Genomic DNA, 15,202 nt, shown 5'->3' on the forward strand with positions numbered 1-15,202 from the left:
GGGACCAATAACGCCCCTATTGGCTTTGATCGGAGATCAGAAAATAATAGTAATAATAGTTGGATGTGATTCTTGAACAGAATCGCAGGCTGGCGGCGTCTTTGAGCTCATTGGCAAGATGGAGAAGACCTTGGAGAAGTTGGAAGCTCGGCTTGGCGGGAATTGATCACAAATTTGTCTGATTGGAGTCGCCATTGATGAACCAGAGACTAAAGGCAGACGGAAAATTACTGAGTCTGTCTGTTTTCAATATAATTGTTGATTCTATAATCTGGCCTTGACAGGGCGGGTTTGGCCGATCACTCTGGTCACAATCTCCCTGGTGGAATGTAAACAAGGTGACTCTGCCCCCCCACTAGCCCTCCCCTCTCAGGAACATCTGTGGACCTGTTTCAGAACTGACCGAGCCGTCTGATAACATCAAGGACATTGCTGAGAGCAGCTCTGAGAGAAGTTCACGGACTCATCTTTACACGCACACGTACTGATAACCACACCTCCCTCATCTCAACGTCTTCCTCACCCCCCTCTTATCAGCCTCCCCAACGCAGTCTCCCGGGTATCGAGCGCCACAAAGTTGCGGCGATCACTTGGATGTGCTGGGACCCCCCCTTTTTCTGATTCTGATGTGGTTGTTGATGGTCCAGCTGCTCCTGCAGGAACCTAAAGTTACCTGATCTGGTTGTTGATGGTCCAGCTGCTCCTGCAGTAACCTAAAGTTACCTGATCTGGTTGTTGATGGTCCAGCTGCTCCTGCAGTAAAGGTTACCTGATCTCGTTGTTGATGGTCCAGCTGCTCCTGCAGTAACCTAAAGTTACCTGATCTGGTTGTTGATGGTCCAGCTGCTCCTGCAGTAAAGGTTACCTGATCTCGTTGTTGATGGTCCAGCTGCTCCTGCAGTAACCTAAAGTTACCTGATCTGGTTGTTGATGGTCCAGCTGCTCCTGCAGTAACCTAAAGTTACCTGATCTGGTTGTTGATGGTCCAGCCTGCTCCTGCAGTAAAGGTTACCTGATCTCGTTGTTGATGGCGTCCAGCTGCTCCTGCAGCATCAGCGCCAGCGTCTGGGCGTCGGCCTGGCCGGCGGGCGACAGCAAGTCCACCGAGCTGAACATGGCGTCCCGCTCGTCCTCCAGGTCCGACGCGTCCATGTCGCTCTCGAAGGCCTGGGCCACGTTGGCGTTGGCTAGCACGTTAGCCTGCTGCATGCGCTCCCACTCCTGCTCGTTCAGCGTCTGCACCTTCAGGTGCATGATGGGAAACAGAGGGCGGGGTTAGGGCTCAGGTGCATGATGGGAAACACAGGGGGGGGTTAGTGCTCAGGTACGCAGATACAACACAGACACCAACAAGCTGCTGACTCACATGTCGCTGACGTCCATCACGGAGCAAGAAGAGAGGAGAGAAACGTCAGACAGAACAACGACAAGACACAGGGAGGAGAGAAAACAGAGAAACCAGAGAAACCAGAGAAACTAGATCAGGGGGGGCCAAACAGTCAGACGCTAAAGCCTGGATTATGGTTCTGCGTTAAACCAACACAGAAACTACGCCGTTGCCGTGACGCCGTTGCCGTGACGCCGTTGCCGTGACGCCGTTGCCGTGACGCCCTTGCCGTGAACCGTGTGGTATAATGAGCTTATACCACGGCTTCTATTCCAAAGTCTCATCACAGCAGATCATTCCACGTCAGGGAAGCAACAATGTTTCCATGACAACAACCAACTGGTACAGATTTATGACGGTTACAGCAGGTAGCAAAAAGTAGCTGGTGTTAAAGTTTAGTTTTTATTTTCGTTAACAATTAATGAGTCATGTTGAGGGTAAACTTTGATCTCAGGGGAGGAGCTAATGTCAGTGGGGAGGAGACGCGCTCAGCTGTGATATAATGATCGTATACCACGGCCTGGCGGGATGTATTGCTTAAATATTAATATCTAATTTATATTATATGTATTAAACTCTCCCACTCTGTTAAAAACGTCCTGTGTTCATCTTCATATTTTTGTTTGGCCGTGCATTTTTTCCCTGCCGTTTTGAGAGTGGATTTTTTTTCCCTAAAAGTTATTTGTGTCACAAAAGCACAATTCAACACAAGCGCTAGCGCCGTATAGTTAAACAGGTTGAGCAGGGACTTATGTAAACTAGTGATGCACCGATTGTTCGGTAACCGAAATTGTTTGGCCGAAAACGCAAAAAAAACACTTTGGGTGTTCGGTGGAATAAGTGGGAAAAAAACGAACAATTAATAACGGCGTTGTAAAATAAGGAAATAAACTGGCCGCTCCCGTACCGTTGCGCACCACAAACATAAATCGTTGGCCAACCAAAAACTAACCCCATAAGAATTTTACCAACATTCACCAGGAGGTGGAACCAAAACAACAGAATGCTGGAAATTAAAACATGTTCAGTTTTTTATGTTCAATAAATATTTTCTACCTTGTAATTTTGTAAAAGATTTTTTTCTTTGAAAAGCCTAAATCAAATTTATTTGATTTATGCAATGGTGAAAAAATTGGCAAAATATGAAAAACTGCAAAGAACCATGTTCAGTATTGTTCGGTATTCGGCCAAGTGTTTATTATTATTTTCGGTTCCGGTTTCGGCCACAAATGTTCATTTCGGTGCATCACTAGTGTAAACCTTTCCCTGAACAGCGACACAGGTTTGATTCCAGTCGCGCCATATTTTGCCTCCACTTCCTACGTGTCTGTCTTTCAGTGCACAAGGTTGGCCCCCCCTGATCCAGAGCATGCAGAGCTTGGAGCTTGTGTCTGACGCCGGTCCACCAGCTTCTCCAGACTCCTCAAACTCCAGCCTCTACTCACCTTGGAGGGCTCGTCCCGCATCGCCGCCAGCCGGCCCTTCTGAGGCCTCCGGAGGACCAGAGCGCTGCCGTAGTCGGAGCTGCTGTCCATCAGGGAGGAGGCCGAGACGGGGAACCTGAAGTCGGGGGTGCTGCCCATCTGGGAGCGTCTGGAACAGAGAAACCACCACTCAGGCCCCGTTTACACATAGCCGGGTATTTACAAAACCGGATATTTCCCTCTTTACGTTTTGAAAAATTCCATCGTTTACACGAGATCCTTTTCAAAATCTCTTCGTTTACACGAATCCGCATAAAAACGCTGTTAACGTCATGCTAGCCAATCAGAATCCTGGAAAAAACATCAACAAATGACACGTGTAACTTCCAGTTAAGGCTAATTTATGGTTCCGCGTTACACCAACGCAGACAGGCTTTACTTCCAAGACGGAACGAGAGTCTTTGGTTTGGAGTGACGGAGAAGTGGAGTTACTTTTAAGTGTGACGTTAGAATATAAAACAGGTCAAATACAAGAAAATATTGACGGTTACAAACTAATTGTAACCACAGGTGTCACTCATGACGCTGGTGACGTTTCTGTCTCATAATGTGACGTTCTGAAGACTAAATGTCCGTTTCTCTCCGTTTACAAGCAAACGTGAAGACGGAGGTTTTAGAAATCTACACTTTGGCCGGAGTTTTCAGAAATGATCGTTTTTGGAGACTTTGAGCTTCGTTTTCGTGTAAACGAACGGACAAAACGCAGGAAAACGCCTCCGTTTTTGCTCCGTGGAAACGGGGCCTCAGAATCCAGGAGCAACCTGGAACCTGGAACCCGGGGGGGGAACCTCGGGAGGAGGAATCTCGGGGGGGAGAAGCATCTCACCCGTGCAGGAAGGAGTTGCTCCGGCTCCGGCCCTGCTGCTGCTGCTGCTGCTCGTTCTCCGTCCTCATGGTCTCGATCTGGATCAGCAGCTGCTCCTGCAGGAACCACAGCAGAACCGTTAGCTTCAACCAGAGCTGCTGATCACCGTGGGGGGGGGGGGGACCCGCCGCGGGAACAGCCGGCACCACGTCCGGGTTAAACCTGCTCACCTTCTCGTGGTGCGACTCCTCGATCAGCTTCTTGGTGTGATCCAGCTCCCGGATCAGGGCGTTCTGCAGAGAGACCAGCGTTAGCCGTTAGCGGACGTTAGCAGGTCCCAGCCTGCATCCTATTGGCGCCTAGGCATGCCTATGACAAACTAGTTCCTGCGTTTGTATCTTCTAGACTGGATTACTGTAATGTGTTGTTAGCAGGATGTCCAAGTAATTTGCTGAATAGGCTCCAGCTGATCCAGAATGCAGCAGCACGAGTACTGACAGGAATCAGCAGGAGAGACCACGTCTCTCCAGTGTTAGCGTCGCTCCATTGGTTACCCGTAAAATTCAGAATCCAATTTAAAATTGTATTACTTGCATATAAAACCCAAAACGGCTTAGCTCCGCAGTATTTACAAGACCTGATAGTGCCTTATGTTCCTGGCAGAGCTCTCCGTTCTCAGAGTGCAGGTTTACTCGTAGTTCCTAGAGTATCTAAATGTAGATTTGGAGGGCGAGCGTTCTGCTATCAGGCACCATTACTATGGAACCAACTTCCAATCTGGGTTAAGGAGGCTGACACCACCTCCACCTTTAAAACTAAACTTAAAACCTTTCTGTTTAGTAAAGCCTATAGTTAGTGTTTAGTAAACCTCTAGCTGGTGTTGGTAAATCTCTAGGTAGTGTAAACTCTAGTGTGTTAGAGTCAGTAGTCATAGTTGCAGCTATAGAACAAGACTATAATAGTTAGTCTCAAATATAGCTTGGTGGTAGATATGCTGCTATAGGCTTATGCTGCAGGGGGGACCGACATGATCCACTGGGCGGTGCCTCTCACCCTTCTTCTCCTCTCCTCTTCCCTTCCTCTCTTCTCCATTTCCATTTTTATTTATTATAAATATCTCATAGCTATCATTTTTGTCGAGCGTTCCTGTAGTTTCTTGTGTCGGCCCCCCTTTTTTCTCTTTTGTGCATGTTTGCAGGCCGGAGCCTCGGGAGCTGTGTTCTGGCCTGCGCCCTGCGCATGCCTAGGCATTATAGGCACGCCTGTGACGCCTATGGCACTTTCAGTGTGAATCCAACCTTGTCCTCCAGCGCAGACATCCTCTCCTTCAGGTGCAGCTGCAGGCGCTCGTTGGATTCTGACAGCAGTTTGTCCACCGTCTCCGACAGACGTCTGTTGTGTTCCTCGTTCATCTTCTCTCTCTGCCGGGCCTGCAGGGAAACAGAGACAGAACCATTGGTAGAAGCATTGCTGCTGTTAGGAAATGTGCTAACTATCTAACTCCTGAAATTCGCAGACAGGTAGTACAAACATTGGTGTTATGTCATCTTGATTATTGTTCAGTTATCTGGGCATCTGCACCGAAGTCTGAGCTTACAAAGTTACAAACAGCTCAAAATAGGGCAGCTAGACTTACTCTTAACTGTTCTTATAGATCTAGTGTTGACCGAATGCATTCTTGTCTCAGTTGGTTGAAGGTGAATCTTAGGTTATCTACCAGTTTATTATTATTTATTCGAAACATTATTCATAGCAGGCATCCCACTGCATTCTCAAATCAGATTAGTTAGAGTTCAGATGTTCATCATTACAGAACCAACTTACATTACCAAGACCAAGAACAAATTCAATGAAAAACACTGTTGTATATAGAGCAATTTCATCATGGAACACTCTTCCTTTAAATATTAGGAGCATTCCAAACAAGAAATCATTTAAAAAACATGTTAAGTCATTTTTTAGATTGGAGAGTTAATAGTGTTATGTTATCATTTTGGGAACTGTGATTTATTCTTTTCTTTTTCTTCTTTTCATCTCTTTTTAATTGCAATTTGATCTGTGTATGTTTTGTAACTGGAATTGTATGTTATTGTGTATTGTTGTTTATATTGTACTTTTTAAATAGGACCCCAGGAAGACTAGCCTGGCGTTTGTGCGTCGGCTAATGGGGATCCTTAATAAACATTAAACATAAAACAGAACCAGAGACACGTCAGAACCAGCGCTGAGGATCGGTTCAAATGTCAAGAATCAGAATCCATTATCAAGATTTGATCCATCAGATTCCGATATTGATTTGGGTTCGTGTTATTAAAACTGTTTTTTGAGCTGTTGCATGAATGATATGACTGTAGTTCTGCAACATATTAATACTAGTATTATATTGAGATTCAACAGCAAGTATTGCAGCTAATGATGCTGTAAGGACCAATCAGCTCCCAGAATGGAAGGACCAATCAATCAGCTCCAGAATGGAAGGATCAATCAGCTCCAGAATGGAAGGACCAATCAATCAGCTCCAGAATGGAAGGATCAATCAGCTCCAGAATGGAAGGACCAATCAATCAGCTCCAGAATGGAAGGACCAATCAATCAGCTCCAGAATGGAAGGACCAATCAATCAGCTCCAGAATGGAAGGATCAATCAGCTCCAGAATGGAAGGACCAATCAATCAGCTCCAGAATGGAAGGATCAATCAGCTCCAGAATGGAAGGACCAATCAATCAGCTCCAGAATGGAAGGACCAATCAATCAGCTCCAGAATGGAAGGATCAATCAGCTCCAGAATGGAAGGACCAATCAGCTCCAGAATGGAAGGACCAATCAATCAGCTCCAGAATGGAAGGATCAATCAGAAATGTTGAGAAAAAAGTCGGAATTTTGAGAAAAAAAGTCGAAATTTCGAGATAAAAAAGGAAAGGAAAAAGGAAGAAAAAAAGAGAAAAAAATGGGAAAAAAAAAAGGACCAATCAGCTCCAGAATTACCAAACCGATCCAGGGAGGAAACAGAGGGAAATGCTTTTAGTTTTTCCATTTTGTGTTTTTCAGTTTTAAATTTTTGAGAATTTGGTTTTATAGCATTTTCTTGCAAATGTAACCCCAAGACAGTATATAAAGTAATGAAATATAGACAATTATAACTGAAAACTTTAATGTTTTCATACCTTTAAACATATTTAAAAGGCAAAAACATGACCCCAGTTATTCTGGTGTCCAACAAAACATTCCTTTTTTGGGCAAAAACCAAAAAATACCAAAAGTTGTAATGATGGAAAAAATAAAAAAAAAAATCAATCTTTAGACATACAAATGTATTTGTAGGAATGAATGTGAGAGTGGATTTAGAAATAAAGGTATAATAAAGGTAAATGTTTCCTCACCCTCAGCAGCTCCTGGTTCTTCTCCTCCAGCTGGGCCTCCAGCTGCCGCAGGCGCTCCTCCACGTTGCCATGACGCTCCTCCGCCTAAACATGGAGGAACATCGTTACCACGGTAACCGAGGAACAGCGTTACCACGGTAACCGAGGAACAGCGTCACCACGGTAACCAAGGAACAGCGTCACCACGGTAACCGCGGAACAGCGTCACCACGGTAACCGAGGAACAGCGTCACCACGGTAACCAAGGAACAGCGTCACCACGGTAACCGAGGAACAGCGTCACCACGGTAACCGCGGAACAGCGTCACCACGGTAACCGCGGAACAGCGTCACCACGGTAACCTCTCTACCATCGTTACCACGGTAACCTCTCTACCATCGTCACCACGGTAACCTCTCTACCATCGTTACCACGGTAACCTCTCTACCATCGTTACCACGGTAACCTCTCTACCATCGTCACCACGGTAACCTCTCTACCTGAATCTAGTTCAGATGGAGGAACAGCGTCACCACGGTAACCTCTCTACCATCGTCACCACGGTAACCTCTCTACCATCGTCACCACGGTAACCTCTCTACCATCGTCACCACGGTAACCTCTCTACCATCGTCACCACGGTAACCTCTCTACCATCGTTACCACGGTAACCGAGGAACATCGTCACCACGGTAACCTCTCTACCATCGTTACCACGGTAACCGAGGAACATCGTCACCACGGTAACCTCTCTACCATTGTCACCACGGTAACCTCTCTACCATCGTCACCACGGTAACCGAGGAACATCGTCACCACGGTAACCTCTCTACCATCGTCACCACGGTAACCTCTCTACCATCGTCACCACGGTAACCTCTCTACCATCGTTACCACGGTAACCGAGGAACAGCGTCACCACGGTAACCTCTCTACCATCGTTACCACGGTAACCTCTCTACCATCGTCACCACGGTAACCTCTCTACCATCGTCACCACGGTAACCTCTCTACCATCGTCACCACGGTAACCTCTTTACCATCGTCACCACGGTAACCTCTCTACCATCGTCACCACGGTAACCTCTCTCTCTACCATCGTCACCACGGTAACCGCTCTACCATCGTCACCACGGTAACCTCTCTACCATCGTCACCACGGTAACCTCTCTACCATCGTTACCACGGTAACCTCTCTCTCTACCATCGTCACCACGGTAACCTCTCTACCATCGTCACCACGGTAACCTCTCTCTCTACCATCGTCACCACGGTAACCTCTCTCTCTACCATCGTTACCACGGTAACCTCTCTACCATCGTTACCACGGTAACCTCTCTACCATCGTCACCACGGTAACCTCTCTACCATCGTTACCACGGTAACCTCTCTACCATCGTCACCACGGTAACCTCTCTACCATCGTCACCACGGTAACCTTTCTACCATCGTCACCACGGTAACCTCTCTACCATCGTTACCACGGTAACCTCTCTACCATCGTTACCACGGTAACCTCTCTACCATCGTCACCACGGTAACCTCTCTCTCTACCATCGTCACCACGGTAACCGAGGAACATCGTCACCACAGTAACCTCTCTACCTGAATCTAGTTCAGATGGAGGAACATCGTTACCACCATGTATCCCAGGAACCGGTCCCCTCAACCCTGTCCCCTCTGAAGGAGCCGTTAGACCCGTCTGTCCACCAGGAACCAGATATGAGGAACGTTTTTCTGCTCCTCTCCCTTATCCATCTGTCCTGCTGCTGCTTTTGTCCCGTCTCGTCTTCAGAGTCTCTTCTTTTCACTCTTCCCAAACTCTACAATCATGGAATTGATTAACTGGCCTCTCAGCACAATCAGAAGTCAGGGGGTAAGGGAGCCCTCCTGCCCCGATGGGACGTTTTTTGTTGGATACACAATGGATTCCTACAAATATTGTAAACCGTTGTGTTTGGTGATTCTGTCTGTCGAGGACGTTGAAGACGCTTCATAATTGGATTTATGATAGCAGGATTTCTCCTAATAGGAGGAGGGGGATTCCTGGTCTACCGACAAACGCGTAAGTCGTCGACAGCTGTTCTGGCTCTTTCAGAGCTGCCGGACGTGGCTGAAGGATCAAGCAAGGTGATCAACACTCAGACTTTAACGTTGGGGGAGCAAAACCGTAAGCTGGATGTGATTCTTGAACAGAATCGCAGGTTAGCGGCGTCTTTGAGCTCATTGGCAAGATGGATAAGACCTTGGAGAAGTTGGAAGCTCGGCTTGGCGGGAATTGATCACAAATTCGTCTGATTGGAGTCGCCATTGATGAACCAGAGACTTAAGGCAGACGGAAAATTACTGAATCTGTTTCTTTTCAATATAATTGTTGATTCTATAATCTGGCCTTGTCAGGGCGGGTTTGGCCGATCGCTCTGGTCACAATCTTCCTGGTGGAATGTAAACAAGGTGACTCTGCCCCCACTAACCCTCCCCTCTCAGGAACATCTGTGGACCTGTTTCAGAACTGACCGAGCCGTCTGATAACATCAAGGACATTGGCTGAGAGCAGCTCTGAGCGAAGTTCACGGACTTACCGCTACACACACTTGCTGATAACCACACCCCCCTCATCTCAACGCCTTCCTCGGCCCCCCCTCTTATCAGCACCCCCAACAGTCTCCGGGTTCGAGCGCCACGAAGCCGGGGCGATCACTTGGATGTGCTGTGCCCCTGTCTGGTGAGCTGGGAGGGGACGAGGTGGAGGAGGTTGTGGAACTAGCTGAAGACCTAGCATAGCGTCGTTACCTTGGTCAGCGCGGCTACCTGCTGCGCTAGCTCCGCCTCCACCTAGCGTAGCGTCAGTACCTTGGTTAGCGCGGCCACCCGCTGCGCTAGCTCCAGCTCCACCTCCACCTAGCCTAGCCTAGCGTCGTTACCTTGGTTAGCGCGGCCACCCGCTGTGCTAGCTCCGCCTCCACCTCCGGCAGCGTCTCGGCCTTGCGAATCGTTTGCTGCAGCTTCTGCTCGGCCAGTTCCAGCTTCTCCTGCAGCTGCCGGTTCCTGTCCTCCGTCTGGGAACAACAACAACAACAACAACATCAGTACCTGGACATTTAGCGGATGACACCAGCCACGAGTCTTTATATCAAACCATTCAAAAATATGGACCAATCAGATGAAGCGGGGGGCGCGCTTTTTGGCGTCTAGCGTCGCCACGGTAACACTTTTGAAAGAGAAAAGTAATGCGTGTAGTCGCAGGATGGAGACGCACATTTTGATGTATAACACATCTGGGTGCACGTTACGGTTCGGGCCGTATTAACTGCTGAAGGAATGGCATAAATTGCGCCAAAATGACACGATTAATTCAAAATGGCCGACTTCCTGTTTTTTTTTTTTTTTTTTTTTTATTTAACCTTTATTTATCCAGGAATAATCCCATTGAGATTAAAATCTCTTTTGCAAGGGGGTCCTGGCCAAGAAGGCAGCACAATAGGTCCACATTAGTTACACATTGAACAAAAGAGACATAAAAAACAGCTAAAACAGTTTGGCAATCACATCACTACAGTATAATCACTCAATGTTCGATAAAAGAACATGTGCATTCAGTAGTCAGATAGACCTTGATCCTAGCTTTAAAATCTAGCAAACTTGGGAGATGATCCAATTTAAGATGACTCTGTAATTTATACCAGGACGAGGGTGCAAATGCTTTGAAGGCACTTTCCCCAAAAACAGTCCGCGTACGAGGAATAGTGTCAATCTATCGTGCCTGAGACTACAGCTCAGTGTTGACTTTAGGAACCAAGAGAGAACACAAATAAGGGGGCAAGTCACACAAGATGGCTTTATAAAGAAAAATATACCAGTGTTCCCATCTACGATTGTGCAAAGAAGACCAGCCAACACTCTCATAAAGACTACAGTGATGAGTACGAAAACCTAAATCTGTTACAAATCTTAATGCTGCATGATACACCGAATCCAGCATTTTCAGGGAGGAGAGATTTGCATGCATGTATAACCTGTTGGGTTTGGGCCATGGCTCCAAGAGACTTTTCTTTAAGTTGTGACATGATACAGGTGTGTACCGATTTTCGTGCATGTACGTTAAACCGTATTGTGGGGCTTGAGCCACAAAGTTTTCTAGGGGGCGCTGTTGAGCCGTTAGGCCACGCCCATTAATGCAAACCATTAAATATCACATTTTTCACCAGGCCTGGCTTGGTGCAAAATTTGGTGACTTTTGGGGCACGTTTAGGGGAAAAAAAAGAGTCTCCTTTCGTCGGAAAGGGGGGGGCGCACTTTTTGGTGTCTAGCGTCGCCACGGTAACGCTTTTGAAAGAGAAAAGTAATGCGTGTTGTCGCAGGATGGAGACGCACATTTTGATGTACAACACACCTGGGTGCACGTTACGGTTCGGGCCATATTAATTGCGGAAGGAATGGCATAAATTGCGCCAATATTGCGCAAAAAGGTCTTTCCTTTCGTCAGAAAAATAAGGATAAAAAGGAAAATTCGTACAGATACAATAAGGCCTTGGCACTGTAAGTGCTCGGGCCCTAACTGACCCTTTCTCAAGGGTCAGTTAGGGTTAAGGGGCTGACACACCAAGCCGAAAATCAGCCGTCGGTGAGCGTCGGTGCTCGTCTGTCGTTAGTTCCCCCGGTGTGTCCCGCACGTCGCCACAGGTCGGCCTCCCGTCGGCAGCTTTTCAGCCGATTCGACATGTTGAATCGGCGTCGGCCGTCGGTCAAACAGCTCACTCTGTGATTGGCTGTTCCCAGAATTCTTTTCGTCGTCATTTGCGTAAATAAATATTTTGCATAAATATTTTACTTTCATAATATTCACTCAGTGAATGTACATAATCACTCGCTTGTCTTTTTCAAAACGGCCAGAATAAAGGCTGATTTATGGTTCTGCGTTACACCAACACAGAACCTACGGCGTAGGTTACGCGGCGATGCGCGCCGTACGCTACGCCGTACCCGGTACCCTACGCCGTACCCTATGCTGTACCCTACACCGTACCCTACGCCGTACCCTATGCTGTACCCTACACCGTACCCTACGCCGTACCCTATGCTGTATCCTACACCGTACCCTACGCCGTACCCTATGCTGTACCCTACACCGTACCCTACACCGTACCCTACGCCGTACCCCTATGCTGTACCCTACACCGTACCCTACACCGTACCCTACGCCGTAACCTATGCTGTACCCTACACCGTAACCTACGCCGTACCCTACGCCGTAACCTACACCGTACGCTACGCCGTACCCGGTACCCTACGCCGTACCCTATGCTGTACCCTACACCGTACCCTACGCTAGGGCTGAACGATATACCGTTATCGTATCTATATCGAGATATGAACATTCAAGACATTAATAACGGGAAAGCAACGATATAAACGATATATTTCCGCTCGCCCTGCTTGTACAGCGCGAGCAGTCTCCATAAACATTACTTTTAAGATTGCCCTTGAACGCACCACTACGGCCAGCCAACCACAAAGCTTATTTCATGCTTGCTGTTGATCGACAGCTGAAGCAACCAATGACAAACATAGGAGGGTGGGAGGGAGCCGTAGACGGAGACGCACACAGCCACACACAGGAGAGCGGAGAAGAGCGGAGAAATCCAAACGGAAGAAAAGAGACATGAGTGCGGAGGATAATGCGGCCGGTGGCGGTGCTGAATCTAATTTTGTGCCAAAACATAAATCATCATCCATTATTTGGAGGTATTTTGGATTTAGAAAGGGTGATGTCGACCAGAGCGAGGTGTTGTGCAAGTCGTGCTTGGTGAAAATTGCGACGTGTATTTCGCAGCCATCCGTTGTTTTTTTTTTAATTACAAAATAAAAATAGAGAAATAAACCAAAATAATCCGTTCCCCATCTTTTGTTTTGATAATAAAAAATTCATTGATGTGTTTGAAAATCGAAATTGGGAATTAAAACAGCGAGTGGAAAACTCTTTTCTCTATTTCGTTTACTGAAAACAAGGATTGGACAAATGGGGGGATTGCACATGCGCAGTAATACATTAAGAAAGTTGTTTCTGGTTCTTTTGCTCATCAGATTGAAAATTAACATTTTTAGATATTTAATTGTTGAAACAGAAAATAAATCAAATATGAAACATGGGAGTGAAACATGAGTTTAATCTGTAATCTGTCTTCACTCCGTCATGAAACTGCAGTGATGTTGTGACAGTCCGTTCAGCTGCAGCGTCCAATCAATAATCAATAACATGTACTGAACTCTAACTCTAACTGCATTGGTTATTTATCGTTAAAGCGGAGCTACAGTAAAATATTTTGATTATTATTTATTATTGAGTGACTTTATGTTAATGTTGATGACTGGCAGTGAGTTCTAATCAATAAAACTGCACTCTTTTGATTTCTGATGTTTTTATTTTTCTGAAAAATGCTTGGTTTTCACCGAACCGAAGTCATATCGTATCGTATCGATATCGAGATATCTGGCATGAATATCGAGATATGAAATTTTGTCCATATCGTTCAGCCCTACCCTACGCCGTACCCTATGCTGTACCCTACACCGTACCCTACGCCGTACCCTATGCTGTATCCTACACCGTACCCTACGCCGTACCCCTATGCTGTACCCTACACCGTAACCTACACCGTACCCTACGCCGTAACCTATGCTGTACCCTACACCGTAACCTACGCCGTACCCTACGCCGTAACCTACACCGTACCCTACGCCGTAACCTATGCTGTACCCTACACCGTAACCTACGCCGTACCCTACGCCGTACCCTACGCCGTAGTCTCTGCGTCGATTTAACGTGGAACCATAAATCAGCTCCGGAGCTGGCAGGCAGAAAATCCTGAAATTTTCGGAGCAAATTTCTTAACAGGCGTAGCTACAACTGTTAGATTTCATCTATTAAACCAACATTTATCTTCCTAAATGATTTATTTCAGCCAGCGGTAATTCTCCACAGAGCTGCAGGTGGTTTTGTATTGTACTTGTGTTTTTCTCAATAAAGCTTTGAAAAATAAAGTGCTGTCCTCCTCCTTGAGCCCCTGAATACAGACTAGCGCTGCCTGCTGGTATGGAGGGGAATTACCTCTCACGCATGTGCAGAACGTACGTGCTAGTTCGCCGTCGGGTGTCGTATTTGCGGTGTGAGCCCGACACCACCGACGCGACACAGCAGTCGGCAGAGAGCGGGGGAAGTCGGGTTGGTGTGTCAGCCCCTTAAGTCCGTCCTGGGCATTGCTCCACCTCTACCAGCCCCAGTTTAGTGGGGCGGTAGCAACAGACCAACTGTGACACCACTCCCCGGTTGTAGGTGGCGCTGTGGTTGTTACTAACTTGTTATTTTCCTGTTGCACAGCTGACTTCACTCCCGTTTACTCTAACGGCTCTACAGAGGTCAGTTCTCTCTCCGTCTCCTCCCAGCCAACAGGATGTTGGTTTGATTGTGTTTTGGGTTCAGTTGGTTATTTTACTTTACACATTCCAACACTCCGTCCCGCCCAGACACTCCCTACATGACTGAATCCCTGAGGAACATGTTTCCCTTCACTTCTGCAGATAATCTGATTGGGTTAAATAAACTTTGTTTCTTTAATCCATCAATATCCGTGTGGTCTCCTTTGATTTTGTTTGGATGCTGAATGGTTTCCATGACAACAACAGACCACCAAGCGCCACCAGCCCCCCTCCCCCGAGGATTGTGGGATGTATTATGGGATGTTTTGTGGGTTCCGTACCTGTCTGAAGAGCGAGTCCTTGTTGGCCACCTCGTTCTCCAGCTTGTCGTTGAGGTCGTGCACCGACGTGGCCTCTCGCTGGGCGGCCAGGTATCGTTTCTCCAGGGTGGTGATCCGCTCCTCCATGTCCTCCTTCTGGGCCATGGACTGGAACAAGACAGTAACATCAGTATAACTGAGCCCCCCGTCGCCACGGCAACCCTCACCTCAGTAACATCAGTATAACTGAGCCCCCCGTCGCCACGGCAACCCCCCACCCTCCTCATCCGCTCCTCCATGTCCTCCTTCTGGGCCATGGACTGGAGACTAGTGATGCACCGAAATGAAAATTTGTGGCCGAAACCGAAACCGAAAATAATAATAAACACTTGGCCGAATACCGAACAATACCGAACATGGTTCTTCGCA

The 15,202-nt window shown here is 47.2% G+C and overlaps 1 protein-coding gene across 1 annotated transcript in view; it reads right to left on the reverse strand.

Moving 5' to 3' along the window:
• ppfia1 (PTPRF interacting protein alpha 1) overlaps positions 1 to 15,202 on the reverse strand; it is a 92,721-nt gene that overhangs the window by 37,962 nt on the left and 39,557 nt on the right. Inside the window, 8 exon segments of the mRNA XM_061707189.1 lie at positions 1,013 to 1,242; positions 2,833 to 2,980; positions 3,698 to 3,792; positions 3,907 to 3,969; positions 4,975 to 5,106; positions 7,058 to 7,141; positions 9,962 to 10,096; positions 14,795 to 14,941. Of these exon segments, the coding sequence (XP_061563173.1) occupies positions 1,013 to 1,242; positions 2,833 to 2,980; positions 3,698 to 3,792; positions 3,907 to 3,969; positions 4,975 to 5,106; positions 7,058 to 7,141; positions 9,962 to 10,096; positions 14,795 to 14,941 (1,034 nt within the window).

The sequence above is a fragment of the Cololabis saira genome, chromosome 2, assembly GCF_033807715.1.
Source record: "Cololabis saira isolate AMF1-May2022 chromosome 2, fColSai1.1, whole genome shotgun sequence".
Taxonomy (NCBI): Eukaryota; Metazoa; Chordata; class Actinopteri; order Beloniformes; family Belonidae; genus Cololabis; species Cololabis saira.